Source organism: Bidens hawaiensis, unplaced genomic scaffold, assembly GCF_021521415.1.
Source record: "Bidens hawaiensis isolate Kalapana, Puna unplaced genomic scaffold, B.hawaiensis_p1.1 tig00008479_1, whole genome shotgun sequence".
Taxonomy (NCBI): domain Eukaryota; kingdom Viridiplantae; phylum Streptophyta; class Magnoliopsida; order Asterales; family Asteraceae; genus Bidens; species Bidens hawaiensis.
In genome coordinates this window covers 99,672-122,128 of record NW_027491602.1, presented here as the reverse complement: position 1 = coordinate 122,128, position 22,457 = coordinate 99,672, and the positions used below count along the sequence as shown (strand labels likewise).

Here is a 22,457-nt window from a genome sequence, read left to right as displayed (position 1 = left end):
GATAACTTCTTTCGTGGATCTTTGCCAGTGAACGACCTGCTGATCGTGAGTTTTCTAACTCTAGATCTTGAGTGTGTCGTACTGGTGGCGGAGGCGGAGATGGCGAGTCGTACGTCAGCGTCCTGTGTTGGACCTGATCTCCCCTCACCCTTCACTCGTACTCCTCTTTTAGCCGATGCTTCTCTTGTTGGTACCACTCTTCTGGGGTGATAATGTTTTTACCAGATCTCTCCTGGTAAGTTCTCGTTTCGTCCCCGTCAAATCTGGGAAATTCTCCGGCTCCGTCTTCCAGAGCCGAGGTTTGACTGGTCCATTGGATCTCAGTGACTTTGTGCCTCGAGAACTCTCCTGCTCGGTCTTCTCGGGCCGGGGTTCTGGTGTTTCTACGAGGTGCAAAGTCTTCAAACCTTGGAACTTCTCCGTTCCTATTCTCGAAGACCGGAGTTCTGGTGTTCCGGTGAAGTTCCTCCGACACTTTTCCTTCGTGGACTGATTCGTCCAGAATTTCAGTACGATAGGGCCTTGCCGGAGCAGCAGAAGGCTGTTGGTTCTGACTCATTTTCAGATCACAGTGAATCGAAAAAACCGTAAAAAATCGTGTATCTAGCTAAAACCGGATGGCGCCAATGAAGAAACACTATATCAAACTGGGTAGTCCGATCGGGTATTTTCCCAGATGTGAGTATACTGAAGTACTGAGAACAGATCCAAGCTGATGCCTGCAAAACAGAACACCGTTGAGTCTCGTTATGGGAAGAACATAGTGGGGGGTCTTCCCGTAACCACCCTGCGGCGTGAGAATAAGTATCGTACTTTGAACGGAGTAAAGTAGGACTCAATATGTAATTGCTTAAGGCTTAAGAGTATATCTCAATACCTTGAAGTCTTCGTATTTATAGCCGAATGGGGAGGGAAGGTGATTGGTGGAGTTGTCGTTATCACATTATTCCCTCTCTACCTGAACGGACACGTGTCGGGCGTTTATTGGATGTGACAGCCTGGACCCGTTTATGGTGTAGCCATTATTTGTGCACGTCGTGGGATGGCCATTACGTGTCCAAATGTCTTCTTTCCATTAACCGATGTCGCTATCGGGAGGTTTTGAGGGGATCTTCTAGAAGTAGTTTGTTACAACTGCTCTTCCATATCACGTAGGGGATCATACGTGTGATGAGTCCCTTGAGTTTGTTTGTGGGTTTCTTCCGCGGATGCTCGCGTGACCATCCGCGGGTTATGGCGGAGTTCCACGAAGTGTCTTGGATTGTGGATGGCTTTACCAGTCCACTTATTCCTTGTGCGGATGTCTTTTGGCGATCCGCGGATTGGTTGATGGATCCGTGGGATGCAGATGCCTTTGACGATCCGCGGGTAGGATAAGGGATCCGTGGGTAGCTTTGCTACCCTCCCTCTATAATTTCCTTGTTTGTTCTGTACTCTTCAATTGATTTTGTTAATAAATTTTGCCGGATGTTCGTCCGTTCATCCAAGAAAATGAGGGCGATAATTTATTGGTTATTCTCAGTATGAATAAAAAATATGAATTGCAAATTTTATATTAAATGAAATTTATTTAGTATTTGTTGGCTACTTAGCACATGAAATTTCTTATATTAAATGAAGCTAAATATTTTCAATGTCTGTCTGTGACTCAATAAAAGAAGTCAGAAAATACAGATTAAAGTGTTGGCTCCCTAACACTTTCTTGTGATTGCATCACATCTGATCTTCGTAAGATGCTCCTTAATATCTCCATCTTACTTTTTCCATTCCATTTTTCACTATAAAGATAGATCATGGATCCTAAAAGTGCCAGCGCCATGGACAATGCACTTGTAAGAAAAAGACCCCTAAACCCATAAAGATCCAAATTGTTTCGTGAAGGGGCAGAGATGTCGTTTGATATCAATGAAGATGGTTGTTTTAACCATTTATCCTCTAATGCTTTCAGTGTCCCGTCTTCACGAAGCTTTGCTATCTCAACCGACATTTTTCTTGTCAATGTTGAATCCTTTTGGAACACCTGTAAATTAAGGAAGACTTATTCTTGTGTGTTCTTTCTCATATAAATTAAAATTAGCTTAAAATTAGTTGTCTTTTAAGATCAATTTTGTTTGCTTGAAAGTGCATGATATGATTGAAATGGATTAGTAAATAAACTTACAAAGGCGAAACCATTGGTGATTGTTGATGTTGATGCGGCCACCAAGGAGAATTCGTCAGCTGGATACAATGAAATGAATGTTTTAACATACAAGATCTCATCAATGACAGCGCCTGCTTCTCCACTTCTTAACACTTTAGCATAGTCAGCTGGTGATTTTAGCTTCGCCGACCTATTTAAGAGTTCATATGAAATACTTGGGAGTTGGGCCATCCCTCCATTTGATGCAATCTCTTGTACGGTTAAAAGTGAACTTAACGTCCCTGTGTAACTTGATGTCAGAACAAGCACTACGAAAACCCAAACCATGACCATGAATCTTGATAGATTACTTTTCAGCTTCTCCCATGTTGTTTCAAATTATCAAGTCATTTTGGGTTGTGTTTCTATCAAGTCATTTTGGGCTGTGTTTCATATCTAACGGGTCAACTAAAAAATTGGCTACGTGAGGAACTAGTCAAATTGGTTAAAATTCACCCAAAATTATACTTGTTATGCATACAACCATAGAGCTTTCTTATTTAGAGATTTTCATTGTTAAACTATTGTTTGTAAACATAGTCAATACATTAATTTTATTTAAGATGGACACAAATAATGTGTTGGGATGGCAACCTAACCGGAGCCAGATCCCAACTTGGCATGTGCTAAAAAAGACCCATTCTATCCTAAACGCTTATGATCTTACCTAACGCTAGCACATTTGATCTTAACTCACCAAAGATCTATTATTTTAATCTATAAAGAAATTAAATATAAAACGAGCAACACTTGGCTCAGAAGGGTGGTTCAGTTCGATCTCACGGGGTTTATAGAGGAGATCAAGGCTTGGTTCCTTGAGGGCCAAGTTATATTTTAATTTGAAGGTTTTTTAGGATTGTGTTTCCTAATTTAATTCTTTTCTTGTTCCCTAAGTTGCATTGTAATTTTTCGTGAGTCGATCAAACATAAGAAAAGAGTAGCTTGTTCGATAGGGAATATAATGTGTCTATCTTTCGGTCTGTGTTGATATTCACTTGTGATAAACTTAACATTAAATGGATATTTTCTAGGAAATCAAAAATGGATCTTAATATTCCGAAAAATCAAATCTTATAACTAAACTATATTAGAGTTAGAGAGCTTACGGTGAGCAAAGGCAAGAGTAGAAAAGGCAAACCAGAGGGCTGTTCCAACTTGCTCTAGTGTTGAACCTTGAAACTCTTCATTTATGTGATGTTCGATAAACCAAATGACAAACGCCAAAATGAGAAAGAAACCACCACTAGTGAGCCAAAGATCTGAACTAAGAGGATCTAAGAAGATCCATATGCTTCTCTTTGAATTTCGTGTTATGGTGCCAACTCCCGTATCACTGAATGGCATCGTGAAGTCAACATAGAGACTTCTGTTCCATGTGATCGTTATATCCCCAATGGCAGCATCAAATTCCTGATGCAATGAACACATACAAGATTATCATAGAATTCCAGAAATAATATGATGCTTTAATTTAAAACACAATTTCAACCATCCAATTTAAAATGGGTCCATTGAGTTGCGTTTTATGTTAAATGGATCATAAAAATAAATTAGCTGAAATAGTTGCCGGAAGTATTGTATTCCATTCCCTCATCCATTCAATTACCTCATACCAAATAGACTCTTAGTGAAAACATACATACCTTAAAGTAGACTTTGTCAATTAGATCACTGTAAGCCCTTCCTTCTTCATAAGGATATTGAGTAAATTCAGGCTCTACTCCAGAGTTTAATGCATTAAGTGCAGCATTGAAAACATCCCCGCAAAACCCGCTAAGTGTCGGTTGATTTGTTCTATGATCAACCGCCATTTTTATCAAATTTGGGAATACACCAAAACCAGGAACAATAATTCTTAGCTTCTTGCCCTTCATTTGCAGCCTCCTACGCTTTAAAATACTTGTAGTTCCTCCAGGAAATATGATATCTTCTAGGCCATTATTAGAAGACGAGTTTGTTTTTCCTATTTCTTTAACAAACTCACCAGTAAGCATCCAAAACCCGACCATCCTATCACCCTTACCGATCACGTTTACAACTTCTAGGGCATTTGAAGCAGTTCTCGTATTCAACATTATATTTATAAGTGATGCACCTATAAATTTAGTGTGCACCTTCTCAAATGCCATAGCTAGTGCATAAACTACATCATATGCCAAAATGCCGTAATATTCATTTATCCATTTCGGAATGAATTTATGAAGCTCTCTTGATTTTGGAAAATATGATTTGAAACCGACCACCCCTTGTATTGATTCAATGGCATCATCGTTCATGAAATTCAAGAAGTTGGCCATTTTGTCGGTTATAATCCACACGTATCCTTCATCCATCATGCCTACCTCTTTCGCCCTTGAAAATATATTGGTTGCAAGAGAAGGACGCGCATGCATTACAAATGTAGTGGCTTGCATATGCTGAAACTTAAGAAATTCTTCACGGATTTGTTCATCACTGGCAACTGTTGGAATTTGGCTAGTATACGCAACATGTATATTTTTATCTTGAAACGCAGTAATAATATAAGCAGCCATTTGCCTCCCATCTGTAGTGTCTTCACAGATAAGTACAATGCTCGTCAATTCATACAATTCTATCATTTCAGCAATGGCTTTAATTTGAGTTGTTTCTTCTTGTGCAATTTGAACAAGATAAGGATTCGGATTAGAAAACAAACTTGTTGAAAACGAAAGAATTGGTACATTTGCTTTTTCTTCTAAAACTTCCAAGAATCTTGCTTCAACTGTTGGGTCTGGACCTTGTTGGGTTCGTAGGCCTTGTTGGCCCGGTTTATTATATGAAGTCAAAAGAGGAGACGGGTGTGGGCGGTCGGGCCCAAGCCCGGCCCGGTTTAGATTTCTTGCATAATAATTTACTAACCCTAGTTCAGTCTCTATATAAACAACATTATGTACTTGTAATATTTGTCACTCAATAAAGATATACCTAGTTGCCACCCGTGGACGTAGGTCAGTTTAGACCGAACCACGTTAAATCCTCGTGTTCGTTTTACTGCTTTCGTGTGTGTGTTCAGTTTCGTGTGTGCGTTTAATCCTAACAAGTGGTATCTAGAGCTTAGGTTCAGATCACGCGAAGAACACGTTGAACCTGCCGAGTCGCCGCCAAACCATCCAGCCGCCGCCACCCTACTGCGCTAGGGTTCCGCCGCCGCTACGGTTTTCCGATTGTCGTTAGGGTATACGCCGCCGCTGTTTCGCCGCCGCTAAACCCAGCCCGACCAATCGCGACTAGGGTTCAGTCAAGCACCGCATCACCACCATAGTTGTGCTGCTTTCCGCCACCGATCGTTTGGTCACCGTTTATTCGTTTCCAGTTTGTTTGGCTGTATATGATTGACCATAAAGGAGGAAGTTATTATTTATTATTTCTTGAAGTTTGTTGTTCTTGAGGTTTGACGAAAGGAGCAAGAAATCAAGATTGTTATTTTAACTTCTTGGAGTTCATGCCAAAAGAGATTTTGACAGGGAAGAATTACTTGAGCAAAGCTTTGTTAAACTTTTTTTGTGGGCCAAAAACTTGGGCAGCTTAGCCCGGAAACATATTGGGTCGATATTTTTTGCGCGGTGTGAGCCAAGAAAGATTATATCAAGATCCTATTTCTGTTGAAGAATAGTCGTCAAATCAGAAGAAGCATTAAAGAAACCAAAACCAGTGCCAACCGCGTTTGTCAGGTTTTATCGTTTCAGTTTAAAGTTTCAGTTTTTTGATTTTCAGTTCGTTATTCCGCTACACGTTTAAATAGGTTGATTTTTTTTTAACAGAGTTCAGTAGAACAATCGTTAAGTTCAGGCTCGTGCCATTGTTGTGTCTGTCTCTGTTTTTATCCAGTTTTTCGTTTTAGTCATTGTTATGGCAGAAGACGGAAAGGTTTCGATACAGAAGTTTGACGGACAGAAGTTCGGTTGGTGGAAGATGCAGATTGAGGCACTCCTTTGTCAGAAAGACTTGGATGTAGTGTTTGAGGATAAAAAACCAGAAAAGTTGTCAGAAGCAGATTGGAAGAAGTTAGACAAGAAAGCTAGGGCTTGTATTACATTGTCATTGTCGGAAGATGTGGCGTTTAACGTCATGAAAGAAACCACAGCCCGTGGTATGATGGACGCACTATCCAACATGTATGAGAAGCCTTCGGCAGCGAATAAGGTCTATCTTATCAGAGAGCTAGTGACAACTCGAATGAAAGAGGGTGGGTCAGTTACAACTCATATCAATAATCTTAATTCGATCTTGTCCCGCTTAGTGTCAGTTGACATTAAGTTTGATGATGAAGTTCAAGGCCTCTTGTTATTATCCTCTTTGCCCGACAGTTGGTCGCAAACAGTGACTGCAGTTTGTAGTTCGTCTACAAATATTACTTTCGATGGGATTCGAGATCTGATTCTGGGAGAAGATTCAAGACGCAGAAGTTCAGGTGAATCATCAGGCAATATGCTAGTCACAGAAGGTAGAGGTAGGGGAAAACAGCGAGGCAGTGGGAGCAGGAAGAGGAGTCAGTCTAAGACTCGTAAGGATATTGAATGTTGGGGTTGTAAAGAGAAAGGACACTTCAGGAATCAGTGTCCGAATGGTAAGAAAGAGGTGAACGTTACAGAAGACGACACAGATGACGGGGTCAGAAGTGATGAGGCTTTGGTTTGTAGTGTTGAGAGTAGCGTTGATGCTTGGGTGATGGATTCTGGTGCATCGTTTCATGCCACTCACTGTAGTGAAACGATGAAGAATCTTAAATTTGGGGATTTTGGAAAGGTTCGACTAGCGAATGATGATATTTTAGAGGTTACGGGTATGGGAGACGTTGATTTGATAACTTCAGCCGGTACTTCTTGGACTTTGAAAGACGTGAGGGTTATTCCAAGTTTGAAGAAACGTTTGATATCAGTTGGGCAGTTGGATGACCAAGGGCACGATGTTAAGTTCGGGAATGGGCAGTGGAAAGTAGTCAAAGGGAATCTCGTGGTTGCTCGTGGCAAGAAAATGGGTTCGTTGTATATGGTCGATATGTCACCGAAAGGAGTGGATCCAGTTTTGGTGAAAGACAAAGTCCGGTTCACAGAATCTCGTGGGCAGAAGAAGGTTCGTTTTGCAAGTAACAAACCCAGAGCCAAAGTGAAGATTCAGGATGAACGAGCTAGGAAGGTTAAATCAGTTGGGGGACATCGTGACAGTGGGAGCACAGGTCGTGTTTCAGTTACAGTTCCAGGTCGACAGTGGATTAAGAAAACCAGTATTCCAGCTGTAAAAGTCTCTCCAATGAATTACTTGCTGAATATGGAGAGTGTTTGTTCTCAGGTTATCTCAGGATCCGGTAGTTCGTTACAGTGGGAGCCGGTAGGGACAGAGAACGGGTCAGGGGCAGTTTCAGCCATGACTGACGTGTTGGAGCTCCGGGGAGCTTCAACGGGCCTTCAGGTTAATTGATGAGAAGGCGGTGGCAACTAGAAGAAGTTTAATGTTCAGATTACAGAAGTACAATCAGGAGTGCAGACGAGAGTACTCAAGGCCTCCGAGTGGGAGATTGTTGGGTTCGTAGGCCTTGTTGGCCCGGTTTATTATATGAAGTCAAAAGAGGAGACGGGTGTGGGCGGTCGGGCCCAAGCCCGGCCCGGTTTAGATTTCTTGCATAATAATTTACTAACCCTAGTTCAGTCTCTATATAAACAACAGACCTATTATTGCTTGCACTTTGGTGTTCTCCAAAAGTTCAAGAGCTGAATTGCCATGAACACTATATCAGCGTTTAGTTTATAAAACGTGTTAAACAACCAAGCATTAGCATACTCTTATTTGGATCATTTGGAAATGGTAAGCAGGATAGGAAATGCCCAAACGTTAAACAAACATAGCCAACGAAAGAAAATGCCCTGACGTGCCGGATCAATGTGGTTTGGCACTGTCATACCCTAATTCGTTGATTTAAAGCTCTGATTTTTCCAATCTTCAATAGTTTTCCGTTTTTGCTTAAATGGAGTAAATCATTGAAGAGCATAATTTACACTGAGTTTATGGTTTTAATTTCAAGATTTTCTAGTCAATTTCTAATTTTGAATATTTGGCAAAGTTGCGAATTTAGAAAATCCCTATAAAATGTCAGCTCTTGTAATGGTTATTATTATTATTATTATTATTATTAGCAATAAATTTTTACACCTAGATATCACTTGCTAGAATTCGAAGCCACATCAGTTTTATGGTGGGCAAGCGCCATTCTACTAGGTTATGGATTTGTAATCTAAATAAATGGTTTATTAACTTTTTTTTTATCAAATTTTTACTCTTAGAATATATGAAAGGTTAATGGACAAAATGTGTTGTTAACCGGTTACATGTACTAAAAAATTCTTGTTGAAACCCGAATTCATTTTGACTCATTACTCGACCAGCCAATCATCCTAACTCTATTATTCATATGTTGTTGTCGCCTGTCGGAAAATGAAGAAGTCCTAGAGACCCCAAACCTATTAACTTATTTATAACAAAAAACCCGAAAATCTAATTTGAAATAGGCTGCAAAAGGCGTACCAGAGGATAATGCAGTCAGTTTGGTATCCCTCATGTTGAAAACTATTCGTGTTATGTAATGAGGGTTTGCTTGGTAAAAATCAGATATAGCGATGAAAATGCAGTGATATATTAACTTTCCTACCCCTGAATCCATGTTAAGAATCACTCCCACCTGCATCTCTTTGTGAGATAGAACTTCTTGTGCTGGTAGAAGTGTTTGAAAGCTAAGCATTAATAATATCATCATAAATGAATACGCAGTTTGCTTCAATCTTCTAGTTTCCATCGTCAACCGAAACTTTTATGTATGATATATGAGATGGTTTATTATGCGCCACTGAGACGTTACTAATTAAATTGGAACATTATAAACAGATTTAAACAAACTGGGATGGTTGATACAATATAATTGTTTAGTTCTGGCCGCCATGAAATTATTGTTATTGACTATCGCCAAAAGATTTAGTGTATTCTTTAATTAGTCTCGAGTCTAAATTATTGAATTTGGTTAAATAAAGATGAACTGGTCAAAGCTATCAGCATCAATATTGAAGATCTCTTCAAGAGAAAATAGTGGTTAAGATTCTACATGCAACTTTAGAAATCATCTAGATTAACAAAACTGTAGGTTCCATAGATTTTGTATATGACTTGGATAGCTTTCAGTTCTGAATTATATATGGAATTCACTTTCAGACAAGGGCAAAGGTTATGAGGGACCCGGGTGTCCCCGGTCACCCCTGTTTTTTCACTTAGTATGGCAAATTTTCGCGACTTCGTTCCAAAATTTATATAGGTATTGAGCCCGGTTACCATTGAGTATTTTTACCAAAAAGCTATTGGTTACCCTTGATTTTTTTTAATGTCACTGACTTAGTTTCTTCAACAAATAAGGTTAATCCGAATGATTATGGAAATAATGGATGGAATTCTTTTATTACAAAAGTTACTTTTTTTAGTAACAAGCATCTAATAGAAATGCCAAACATGAACGCTTCGTATACTTATACTCGGTATCGACCTTATAAAATAGATTTTCATGTTACATTTGAACATTATTACCAAGTAGATCTCTTTACATCCATTGAACAAAAAACTAGAAGAGTTGAATTGTAGATTCAATGAGCCTGCGATGGAGTTGTTATCTCTTAGTTCTAGTTTAGTTACAAAAGTGATTAATTTTAATAAGATTTGTTTGAGAAGTATTATCCTGAAGAGTTTACGAAGCTTGAGGGGGTTCTTTCAAGATATCAATTGAAGATTTTTAACATTGAGATGACAAAGAATACCAAGCTAAGTGGTGTATCAACTATTTCTGATCTATGCAAAAATCTTGTGGAAACTCAGAAACGTGAGATGCACTATTTGGCTGATAGAGTGGTTCGGCTAATCTTGACACTTACAGTGAGGGGATTTTCACCAATAAAAATATTCAAGAATCGTCTTTGCAATAAGATATAAGATAAGTATCTCAATTATAACTTGGTGATTTACATAATAAGAACTTACCGAAACATTTGATTCAAAATCCGTAATTGATGAGTTCAAAGAACTTAAAGGTCGTCGGACTGCTTTGAAATATTTTTTTTTTCCAGGTACTCACCATTCTCGCATTATCATACATATTTTAGGTACTTGTTTGTTAAAAATTTATCTGGTTTTTGTATTTTATTGTAAGACCAGTCCTTTGGATGAATGAAGAAAAATTATATATTTATATTTTATATTATTTTACCCGACCCGAACCGAATCGCTGACTCGAAAACTTTTGGGTCTATGACTTCGGTCACCTCTATGATTTAGCGTAAACTTTGCCACTGCTTTCATATTTTTATTATTTTGCGTCTAACAAAATCAATAATCGGATAGGATAGAAAATAATTTTTCAAAAGCGAGTAGATCTTTTCAAAGAAATTCAAAGTTAACAGAGGTACTCTGAAACCGATCTTTTTTACGTTTCATGTAGAGCGTATGCCACCGAAATTTCGGACTATACTAATCTTCTTCCCTGATCGACCTCATTGGTTTTATGAAAAAACAAATTTGCCCTCATTACTACCCATTGATTTTTTGAAAAAGTTATCTATTTTTAGTATATACAAAAATTATATAAACGGTTGACCAAATATAAAAAAATCATATCTTTTTTAAATGCCATATTTAAAATCCCGCTTTGTTTATCTACACAATAACCCATTACCTATTACCTGTTACAATGTTACCCAATTCTCCCAAAGTGACTAATCGACCATGCCTTAAAGCCAAATTGAGCAAGCCAACTAGCGGCAATTTGGTCCGACGACCAAACGAAATCTAGAGAAAGCAAGCGATTTGGTTTGAACTATCAAAGTAATCAAGCTGAACACTAATTAAAGCTAAGTTAAATTAGTTTCTTTACTATTTCAAATGACTTCGTATTTTTATTGTGTTTGCACATATGGTATTGTCTTTTATTATGTGAGCCAACCCAGCCCGAACATCTTGATGTCATTTTGCCATAAATCAGAACAGAAGAAAACAAAATACTCCCATTGGGTAGCTTGGGTACATTTAGTCAACCCTTTAATTTTATATTATATGCATTGTAATGTTTAAAAGCCTAAAAGTCTTGCAATTTAAACAATAGAATAAAGAAAGTATATCATACAGTGAAGTGATCAAGTTTCCATACAAATTTAAGAAGGCCCAAATAGTAATTTCACCTACTTCACATAGTAAGGAAGGTCAAGAACATAAAGAAGGAAATAAGCCCAAATGACACCAGAGATCCCACCAAAGAAGAAACCACCACTAAACTTGGCCCAACCGTCAGCTGTTTGAAGCTGGTCCGGCTCCTTCTTCCTCCCGGTCAAGGTCAACGATGGTGCAATTGACGGCTCGCCTTCTTTAAACGATGCAATCCCGTACATTGTCAAGCAAATGCTAAGAATTACCACTAGCCCACCCGCTGCTAGTGATCCGGCTGCACCTGCATACTCTGTGTTCCTCAATGGGCCGGCCTTCACAAATGGGCCCACTAGAAAGAACCCATGGGCTAGCCCGACCTCAATGCCACGAAGCAAGGGGTTCACTGCAGTCCTGTATCCGGGAAGGTTTGAGAGGTACCATGCGATTAACGGGCTTGATGTCACTGGAGTCTCGAGGCTTCCAATGAATGGGTCGCCATTGATGGGCTGGATCACTTGGTATGTAGGCTGCACAATTTTATCATATTAGACAAGCAGAAGTACAAAATTCAAAGAGATAAAATATGTGACTATATGTTCAAGAGTTCAGCATAAACATTATTTCTAAAGGTAGTCAATTTCAACTCATTACTACGAAGGGTTAATACTTAATACTATAAAAAACCAATTTTCTTTCTTACTTTAGAAATAAAATAAAAAAAAATCACTCAACCTAATTTTGATATATTAAAGTCACTAGATCTGTAAAAATATACATACAAGAATTATATCATTCTAACAAAGAATTTGATATATTGGTCAAAATTTAATAAAATGACATAAAAAATGAATTATATCATCTTATTTTGATAAATTTAAGAGTTAACTTGTTTTAAAAATATTAAAAAGCATGGTGTTTTATACAAGTTGAAGGACTTTAACATATAAAATTTAGTTTAGTGGCTTTTTCATATATTTTTTACAAGTAGAGGGACTTTAGTATACCAACCAAAAATTGTGAACTGACTTTTTTTCTGAAAAATAAAAAAGTATGTTGGTTTTTTATGGTATTAACCCTTAACATCTAAACTAAACTAAACTGATAGGTGCATTAGATGGGCCAAATACAGAACTCACTCAGATACAAAACATAAAATTTAATTCATAATGTATTATTTCTCAATTTAAAAGTTAGAAGATCAATAAAAGTTACCTTCTCACTCTGAACGGCTTTGATGGTGGAGGAAGATCTCCTGGAAGAAGGGAAGGCCCTAAGAGGTGAACCAGAAAGGCCTTTGGGTGCAACCGGCCTTGTGGTGGTCAATGAGGAGGTCAAGCCGGTCTTGAGCTGGAGGCTAGCCATGGTTGGTGCTTGTTGTGATCAGTTTCTTCAATTTTGTGTAACTTATTATGACAACTTTGTTAAGAGAGATGTGGGTTCACCTCCAAAGATGATTCTGTATACATGGGTGGCCCTTATTGGATAATGAATATTTGGATGGCTTGCCACCTTATCCCATATCTTGTGAGTAGATAGTGTAGTATATGGATGACAATTGTTAAGTGGCATATGATTTTTTGTATAATAAAGAAAATAAAATTATACATATTCAATATGAGTGATAACATAACAAAAGTAAAGAGATACTTGGGTAGTAGGGTTATTTTAAATATTAGAAGGCCAGTTTCATTGTAAAGTAGGCCTAACAGCAGCCCATTTCTGGTTTGGTGTTATTTTTACTTGATGTGTAAATGAATTTACATGAGTTGGCAGCTAACTCGACTCGTTTAACTTAAAAGAACTTGAACTCGACTAGTGAATAATTTTTCAAACTTGAGCGTAGACAAGTAATATGTTCACTTGGGTTTACCTTTTACAAGCGTAGGCAAGTTCAAAATGAAGCTAGTTTGAGCCAGTTGATTGGATGAGCTCCAATATAAACTCGAGCTCCGTCTCGAACTCTTTTAAATTTAGCTTGAGTCAAGCTTTTACCAAGCCCATCTCGATAAGCTCACGAGTTGCTCAACCCGTTTACACCCCTACTTCCACTCACATAAAGCACATGAATGGTGTTGAAATTGCTGAAGTGGTCTCTGTTTCCTGTTGCAGCTTTGCGAGTGGATTAGCTCTATAACCGGTTAGAGGTGCACAAATCGGTTAACTGGTTAACCTATAACCGGTTAATTTCCTAACCGGTTTTTTTTGGTGGGAAATAACCGGTTAGACCGGTTAATCGGGTCGGGTACTAACCGATTCTGAAAAATTAATAAAAAAAGAAAATCGGTTAACCGGTTGGGTATTAACCGGTTAAAAACCGGTTTTTAATAAAATAATAAAAAAAATCGGTTAACCGGTTCGGTTAACTGGTTAGTAACCGGTTGAAATCAATAATATAAACAGATTACTAACCGACGGTTAGGATCAGTTAGTAACCGGTTAGGATTGGACCGGTTACTAACCGGTTAGACTTTCGGTTAAAAACCTGTTAACCGGTTTCTGTGTGCACCTCTAAGCTCCACCAGTGGTCTGTTTCTCATTTAGGTAGTATTTAGGGCCTGGAAGTGGAATCATATGCTTTGTATTTAAGTCCTACCAATGGAATAAAATCTCCCACACACCTGCTATCAGTAAATAAATGTGAGGTCAAATGGGTCAAGAGATAAAAACCAGCCAAGTATTTTTAACGCGTACAACCTTTAAACTTGTTTTGTTCGAAAATCTAGATAACTAGTTGAACAAAATTGCTTCGTATTCATGGCTAACCCAACAATTATTATAAGTTCTTCAACAACGCCGACCAGTACAAAAGATGATCAAACGAAATGGCTTCGGCCCATGTCCTATCTTGCCATTTATGCTTTTATGTTTTATTATAAACTAACATTTACTTTAGAACATGACATAATATAAAAGCTTCCATTAAACAACTTGGTGTAATGCTGTTGATGTTTTTGGAAAGGTGGCTCTTGATGTAGGATATAAACAGATAATGCCACATATAAATTAACTAGAAAAACAAAATAACAGACTATCTTAACTAAGTAAAATTATTTTTGTATTAATTATGTAATTCTCATAAGGAATCAAGTCATTAACCAACCAACTCTTTTCATAAATCAGTCAGCTAACGCTTTTCAGCATTTCAAAGGGCAATTTCAGACCAAAAACTTGGCCAACAATTGAAAACCACGATATCAAGTATTGCTCGTTTCGGTTTTCGGTTGTTGAGTTCTCACAAGCAAGAAGTAGCGTCATCCACTCGCTTGTTCCACACGGATGTAGCGTGTACCATGGTCTATTCAAATACGGGTGCTCCTACAGTTAAAAAAAAGTGAAAGCATAAATGAACATCAAACCATTATGTGAAATAGAATATTGTTATAATTATTACATGCAAATAATCAATGAATTTGAGGAAAATAAAAGCTTACTTGTTGGGTTATGAAGGTCCATTTGGATTCTGTCATCACCTTGGCGGATTCGGTTGGTAGATTCTTTTCGATTTCATCCTTGTTCAAAGGTTGTCCATCTACACATTTGACAAGCATCAGTTTTGAAAATCATAGACCGAAAATGTAACTAATTTTGAATGTAATCAGGGATCAAATAACTAAGTACCATTATATTAGGTGACAATTCACGACGCGACAAAATCAGGTTTTGAGTTGGCATCATTTAAAAAAAATAAGTCGTGTTTGGTTAAACAGGTCGACCCAATGAACTGTTTATGGCCCGTTTAACCCATTTTTTACATGTTTGCAACGTCATTATTCTTGCCTGCCAACCTATTAACATGTTTAGATAAAAGAGTTAAATGGTTCGTGTTCAGTTTACACAATTTTAAGTGGGTGCGGGTTAGGGTTGATACTTTTTACACGAATAAAACAGATTGACCAATTCAACCCACCAACCGGACACAATTAACACCCCTAATTATATATATCATGCCAATTAGCTTCAAGAATATTAAAAACAAGAGTTTTCAAGATTCATGAAGCTATTTAAGAACCCAAGTACCCAACCAGACCCGTACAGGTCAGTACCATACTACCATAAATACCCCGTTGGGCGTTACAATCCAAACCTGTAGACTGTAGTGACCTGTTACCCAACCCGCTCATCTTGCCACGCATACACGTTAAATCAGACAGGTGTAGAGATTAGCATACCACTAATGCGTGCACGAAAGTAGAGCACCGGAACACCATACGAAGAACTGTATACAACATGAAAATCATACCAATATCCATCATCATCATCACCAGTACTCTGCACCTTCAAAATTCAAACTAATTTTCATCAAGAATCCTCTATTTTGTCAATAATACTAGTAATCAAATATGTATATACCAAAGTGGCATCATCAACAGGTTCTTCATAATCAACTGAACTACATTCACAGTGTTCTTCCTGCATAAGAAAAATAGAGTCAAATTAGGGGTGACCAACGAGGAGAGCCGCTTGCGAGCTACTGGAGATCAAATCCATAAAAAGCTCAGTACGAGCCAAGACCTCAGCCTCAAATAAGGCCCGTTTACTTATCAACAAACCCGAGCTTAAGCCTTGTGTATTTTTAAGTTTTAACTCTTTTGGACTTCTATGTATTGATTTCACCTTGCACAGCCGAGTTCGAGCCGAGCTTTTGCGCATTTAAGAGTTAAGATACTACACGAGCTCGAGCGAAGCTTAGGCTCGTTTAAGGTTTTTTTTTTTTCAAAATATATATAAATATTTAAAAAGGTATATTAAATTAATTTATAATTTATAAACAAGCCAAGCCCGAGCTAAGCCTGAGGTTGAATAAACAACTCATGAGCTGAGCTCGAAACAAGCCAAGCTCAAGCTCTCGTAAGTTGAGCCTTGGCTCGTTTATTATTTATTAATTAATTTATAAACTTTTTTTAATTATTATTTCTAAAAAATTGGGTTTTGTAATTAAAAAGGGGTGGCGGCTCAACTTATGTAATCACTGTTTTTAATAGTTGATTTGTGACTTAGTTATTATTTTTATATATTTTAAGAAAAACATTAAATAAACCTAAGCTCATGTAGTATATTAAACAAGCCAAAGCTCGGGTCGAGCTCGGCTGGAAAGAAATACATAGAAGATTCATATTGCATATTGAGTGTGTTTGAAATTGAAGTGGTAATAATGTAAAAGTCAAACCTTGAGAGGGTTTTGACTTTTAAAGAAGAGATTCTGTAAAGACAAATATCCTTCAGTGACTCCATGAGCTGCAAACCCCCCTAATCTGTTGGAGCAATCGACCCATATCCATTCGGGATAATCGGAATTGAAAGTCTTCCACTTGGTACCAAAAGCATTGGCGGCGATCTCAAAATCGGGCGATGAGAGGCTTCCGTTGCAATTTGTTTTTGTTTTGTTGGAAATCATTAGTACGTATTACTTTCAGATTTGGGGGAACATACAACGGCCACTCTCTTCTTGTTAATTGTTTATCACTGAAACAATAATCGCTTTAGAGGGAAATTAGAGATTGGGTTTGAGAGGAGTATCTTTGTTGGGGAATGTTTGACTAAATCCCTTTTTTTAACTCCTTTAAGCATTCTCTTTCTTGGGTTTGTAATTACACTACAAAGCATTATATTAGTGTCATGTTTAATTAAATAATAATTTCTTATATCTTTATCATTACAGTGTTTTCTTTCTTCTACTCATAACCAATTCAACAAATATTAAAAAATAAACATGGACTAACAAAGTTTCCTTAAATTTACAAAAAATCACTACATTTACTCTATCTACCCTATAAATTGCACCCACAACCACTCACAACCCCATCATATAATTTGCAAATTCTCCTCACATGATTTTAGGGGATGGGTTTAGAATGCTCTTAAATGAGCTTCCGGCTAAATTTATCACTTTAGATACACTTGTCTTTGGATTTGGTGAAAACTCTCATCTAAGGTCAATGCCCTTGAACACTGGCGGCAATGTGGTGAGATAAAACCCGTTCAGTTCAAGGATGCTCTTAAATGAGCTTCCGGCTAAATTTATCACTTTAGATACACTTGTCTTTGGATTTGGTGAAAACTCTCATCTAAGGTCAATGCCCTGGCGGCAATGTGGTGAGATAAAACTCGTTCAGTTCAAGGATCCAGTCAGTGAGCGCCACCTACTTGCCTAGTCTCTCATCATCGCCTGGTGCTGCCGAAACTAAATGATGGGGGCAGTGATCAAACCTGAGTCACATGAAACATCAGGTCTTTTATTTATCACTCCACCACAAACACATTGACAAATGTTTGAGTAAATGATGTGATGAACTAAAAAAAACCCCATAATAATATTAAGAGCTTAGGATTATGTTATAATACAAAGTAAACAAAAAATGAGAAATGTGAGAAATCATCTAGTGCATTGATCTTTGATTTGAATGACTATGATGAAATGAGAATAAAAAAATGATAGAATTGGCATATATTGAATAGTCCATATTTGTTGACTTTCTTTCTCCACTTGCAAAGCAAATATCGATATCCCCATCATTTTAAACATCCATAATTTTTTCATATGACAATTTTTTCCAAAAAAAATTCATCATGATAACAAACGTTTTTTTCATCTTTAATATGAGTACCATATTATTGTAAAACAATTAAAAAAAATAGTGGGTTTTTATACATTGTGTTATTGATTTGTCATTGTGTGTGTGTGTGTGTGTTTTGTAATTGAGTTTTCTACATTGTATTATAGGTTATGATCATTATGTTTTATAATCGATACACATATTAAAGATTAAATTTAAAACAAAAAGTACATCATTGTGTCTTTTGCTCGTCATTGTGTCTTTATGCTCATCATTTTGTCTATTGTTCGTTATAGTATCTTTATACTCATCATTGTGTATTACATTTATTGTGTATTATGTTAAGGTCATTGTGTATTATGTATTTACCATTGTGTTTTACGTTTTAGATTATTATGTAAAAATATGTATTCACCATTGTGTTTTACGTTTTATGTTATTGTGTAATATGTATTAATCATTGTGTTTTATGTATTAGATATGGTTGATATTTTATTATTGTATTTACATATTAAAATTACACAACGGTGCTATTTCACTATTACAATTTTTAGATTTCATCACTTTTGAAAAAAAAACACACTGATAAGCACAAAAACACAATGATAAACAGAGAGGTACAAAGATGAATATAAGACACAATGATAGTACAAAGATGAACATAAGACACAATGATAAACAGAAAGACACAATGACGTAAGTTTTTTTTATTTTATAAAACATAGTCATACTCATATTAAAGATAAAAACGTTTGTTATTATGATGAACTTTAAAAAAAATGTCGTACGAAAAGTTATAAACATTTCAAAATGATAGGGGATTTGACATATGCTTAGCATATGACTTGAGAAAATATGTGTTTTTTTCTTTTATGCCCTTCCTCTTTTGGTCCTCACTTGACACATGGAATCAACTATGACTTCTCATCCTTCTCTTTTTGTTACCATTTGTAGAAAAACTCAACACTAAGGGGGTGTTTGGTACAGAGAATGGAATTGTAGAGAAATGGAATAGAGAAATGGAATTGCAGAGAAAGGGAATTGGTCTGGAGAATGAGAATTGACTGTTCTGTTTGGTAGTACAGAGATTTCAGTAGAGAAATATAGCTAAGAATCATTTCTCTTGTTTGGTACATAGGAAATAAACAGAGAATTATATCAACTTTATCATTAGCACAAGTATTTTTTTCATAACAAATATTTATTAAAAAATAAAAAACATATAAAAAGATGCATAAATTCCAACCAAATATTTAGTAATGAAACGAACTTCATGCCGAACAAATGACTGAACGTTCAGTTCGTTTGCAGGCCTATTTCAAATATTTGATCATACAAAAATATTTAAAATTACCCGAACAAACTTGACTTCTTTCTCATAATATTGCATAGGATTCCGCATGTAAATCATTAATTCATCCAAAAGATCCCAAACATCTCCACCTAATACTACATCCTTATACATTGATTTTGTTTCATCAACTTCTCTAACTAGCTGCAGTTGTAAAATGAATTTAACATAAAAAAAAAATTGGCCATGAAATATATATATATCTAACAAGAAAGTAAGTTTTATATGAAGATTATAACGTTACCATGATAAAGTTTTCGGCATAAGCCATGTCAAAAAGCTGATTATACTTCTTGTAGAGGAATCTTTTTGAAGTAATGTGTAAAAGCATTAGCGATTCCCTTAAAAACCACAAAACCAAGATTCCGGGAAGTAATGCAATTATAAACTTTAATAAGTAATAGCTTTGCTTCCTTTGAAGTAAGTCAACTTCAGCTCCTGAATTTGTGATCATTTCAAAAAGGTATGGATCAAGAGACATATCAACCTATAGAAAACAACCCGAATCAGTCAAAGTCAAAGGAAAAAGTTGCAGAGTTTTTAATATATTAAAAGTATGAAACTTACAACATATTCTAGAGGGAACCCTTCATTCATTGTTACATATAATGTTTTCAGGTCCTCGGTGAACACAACAGCAGCCACCTGTCAAAGCTCTATATTGAGAAAAATGAGGTGTTCAGAAAGAGAAATCTAAGAAAAAGTCACATGTCTGACCTCAGAATGTTCAAGTTTTTCAAGAAAATAAGTGTAAGGCAGTTTAGGGCGGTAACGCCACCATCTTTTTGATATCCAAAGTGCTCTAACGCCTTGTGTGCCTTTGGCTTTCGCCTTTGCATCTTCTTCACGAAGACTTTTTTCAACCTCTTTCATGTCAAATTCAATTGCATATTTAGCACGTGATGAATCTAACTGTTCGGCTAATTGCTCCATTCTCAGAATATCTTTCCATATTTGCAGGCTTTCTTGCCATGTTCCTTTAGTTTCTTGATTATTATCTAGCAACAGAAAACCATCAGATATTTTTACTAAACATTAGTAGACTTGTAAACAAACCAAACGCTCAATGAACAGTTCGTGAACCATTCGTTTATGTTCGTTTATTTACGTACGAACATGGACACAAAGTTTTGTTCATTTAGTTAAACGAACGAACATGATTACTTGTCCCGTTCGCTCATTTATGTTCATGAACGTTCGTTTACGTTTTTTCATTTAAATTATTTTATGTTCGTTGGTTTACGAATTTTTTAGGTCGTTAACATATTCATTTAAATTTTTAGGCCCATTAAAGTTTACTCTAGTCTAAATAACTTTTTAGACCACAAACATTGTTGTTGACATTTACTTTTAATAGGTTTTAGTTCAGTTATGTTGTTCATCTATGTTCAGTTATGTTTGTTTGTTTAAGTTCCTGAACCGTTCGTTTATACTTTATGCTGTTAACAAACAAACATAGACGAATACGTTCATTTTCTTAACAAACAAACACACACAAGAAAACCCTGTTCATTTATTTGTTCGTGTTCAAACGCTTGTTCGGTTAAAGCTAAACGAATGAACGAACATGAACATGCTCCGTTTGTGTTCATTCGATTCATTTAAAGGCCTAAACATTAGATACAAAAATGGCATTTCTAAAACTAACCTGAAAGCCCTAATTCTTCCTGAAGTTTATTCTTATCCTGTGTCTTCAATTTCACAACCTGAAAGCTCATGTTTTCATTTTCATCCTCACCTTTAAAGCTACAAATTACACAAAACTATAAATTTATGTACGTGTGACCTTTTTCTAACCAAATTGGATGAAGATTGAAGTTAAGTTAAATCGTGTTACTTGATAGGAACTTAAATCGCCGGATGCACACAGCCCTTGTAATCGACCATTTACTCATGTTACAACTTTATGTATCAAGTAAGAATGAAAAGTACCTGGGTCATGGGTAATATACTGAAACCCCATATATAAAATGGCTTTCATCCTTGGTTCAAATAGATATACAGAGAAACTGATACGAAGATGAAGAAATCGTAGTTATAAAGAACATGTTAATGTGACGGAAGAGTGAAGGAGTAGAAGCAAGCAAAATCGTAAAGTAGGGTTTCAAAAATCAAAGATATGTTGTTAAAGAAGAAAGAGAGGATGGAAGAATCATACCTAGCAGATCGATGGAGGAAACCCTGGAATGAGACTGAGAAATGGAACCTTAGAAATCCATTTCTCCGCTTTTTTTAGAGAAACGAAATCAGAGAAATGGAAATGGTTTATTTCCATTTCTCACCTCTTTCTTTCATAAACAAACAAGAGAATTCTTTCCAATTCCATTTCTCACCCCTCAATTCCCTCTACCAAACACCCCCTAAAAGCTTATTATGAGCATGTTTGGGATTGAGTTTGAAAAATGCTTATTAGCTTATTGGTGTTTTCAAAAGACCAATAAGTTAAAATGTGTTTGGCAATCACAAAAATCTTTTTTTATTTTAGCTTTTTGAAAAGGTTAAAAAGCAGTTTTTCAAAAGCCCTAAATCCTGGCTTTTCAAAATGGCTTTTTGAAAAAGCTAATAAGCTAATAAAGATTTTTCAAACTCAATCCCAAACTTGCTTATTTATTTGTTGAAAAGCAAAAGATATTTGGCAAAGCTCATCCAAAACTTCAAAATGAAGCTTTTAAAAATGGTTTTTGCTTTCCAAAAAGCAAATAAGTAAATAAGCAAATCTAAAAGCTCACCCGAACACCCCCAAATCCCATGGCAACAAGTACTTGGTGCCACCTGACAACAAGATCAAACAAACCTAAAAAAAAACAATAGGGGAATTGAATAAAATTTAAAAAATGCATGAGATTATAATGAGACTGTTCTCTAAATTCTAAATTGACCAATGTGCAAGTTTTTTCTATTTCATTTATAATAGTCTAATTTTTTGTAACAAAAAGATTGATAAGGTTAAGGTTTTTACTTATGAGCATATGATCCAAGACTAAAGATTTAGGGGTTAAAGTGTTGAACCATTAAGTGTGAACTAGTAAGAGGTCTGAATGATTAAGTGACTCTGAGCCGGTAAGTGCTGAACCAGTAAGTGTTATTTGGTTAGACCTTTGAATAACTCCATAGAATGACTATTTTACCCCATTTAACTATTTTGTGTTGAATGAAATATATTTGTTTAGTCAGAGAGCTT

The 22,457-nt window shown here is 36.3% G+C and overlaps 4 protein-coding genes across 4 annotated transcripts; all 4 read right to left on the bottom strand.

The window, feature by feature from the left end:
- Positions 1 to 1,675: 1,675 nt before the first annotated feature.
- LOC143529092 (glutamate receptor 1.4-like) lies at positions 1,676 to 8,951 on the bottom strand. Its single transcript, XM_077024963.1, has 6 exons — positions 8,723 to 8,951; positions 7,870 to 7,911; positions 3,826 to 4,940; positions 3,289 to 3,592; positions 2,162 to 2,508; positions 1,676 to 2,020 (listed from the first exon to the last, which is right to left on the bottom strand). Exons 1-6 carry the CDS (start codon positions 8,949 to 8,951, stop codon positions 1,676 to 1,678), a joined length of 2,382 nt encoding a protein of 793 aa, XP_076881078.1.
- Positions 8,952 to 11,312: 2,361 nt separating this feature from the next.
- On the bottom strand, positions 11,313 to 12,891 carry LOC143529099 (photosystem I reaction center subunit XI, chloroplastic-like). Its single transcript, XM_077024968.1, has 2 exons — positions 12,584 to 12,891; positions 11,313 to 11,898 (listed from the first exon to the last, which is right to left on the bottom strand). The coding sequence occupies exons 1-2, from the start codon at positions 12,731 to 12,733 to the stop codon at positions 11,407 to 11,409; spliced, it is 642 nt and encodes a 213-aa protein (XP_076881083.1). The 5' UTR covers positions 12,734 to 12,891; the 3' UTR covers positions 11,313 to 11,406.
- A 1,600-nt stretch (positions 12,892 to 14,491) lies between these two features.
- On the bottom strand, positions 14,492 to 16,766 carry LOC143529101 (ubiquitin-like-conjugating enzyme ATG10). The gene is made up of 5 exons (XM_077024970.1): positions 16,539 to 16,766; positions 15,722 to 15,781; positions 15,541 to 15,646; positions 14,803 to 14,900; positions 14,492 to 14,686 (listed from the first exon to the last, which is right to left on the bottom strand). Exons 1-5 carry the CDS (start codon positions 16,764 to 16,766, stop codon positions 14,492 to 14,494), a joined length of 687 nt encoding a protein of 228 aa, XP_076881085.1.
- Positions 16,767 to 16,931: 165 nt separating this feature from the next.
- Positions 16,932 to 19,873, bottom strand: LOC143529100 (ATP-dependent zinc metalloprotease FTSH 12, chloroplastic-like). Its single transcript, XM_077024969.1, has 4 exons — positions 19,844 to 19,873; positions 19,521 to 19,763; positions 19,280 to 19,420; positions 16,932 to 16,964 (listed from the first exon to the last, which is right to left on the bottom strand). The coding sequence occupies exons 1-4, from the start codon at positions 19,871 to 19,873 to the stop codon at positions 16,932 to 16,934; spliced, it is 447 nt and encodes a 148-aa protein (XP_076881084.1).
- Positions 19,874 to 22,457: the final 2,584 nt, after the last annotated feature.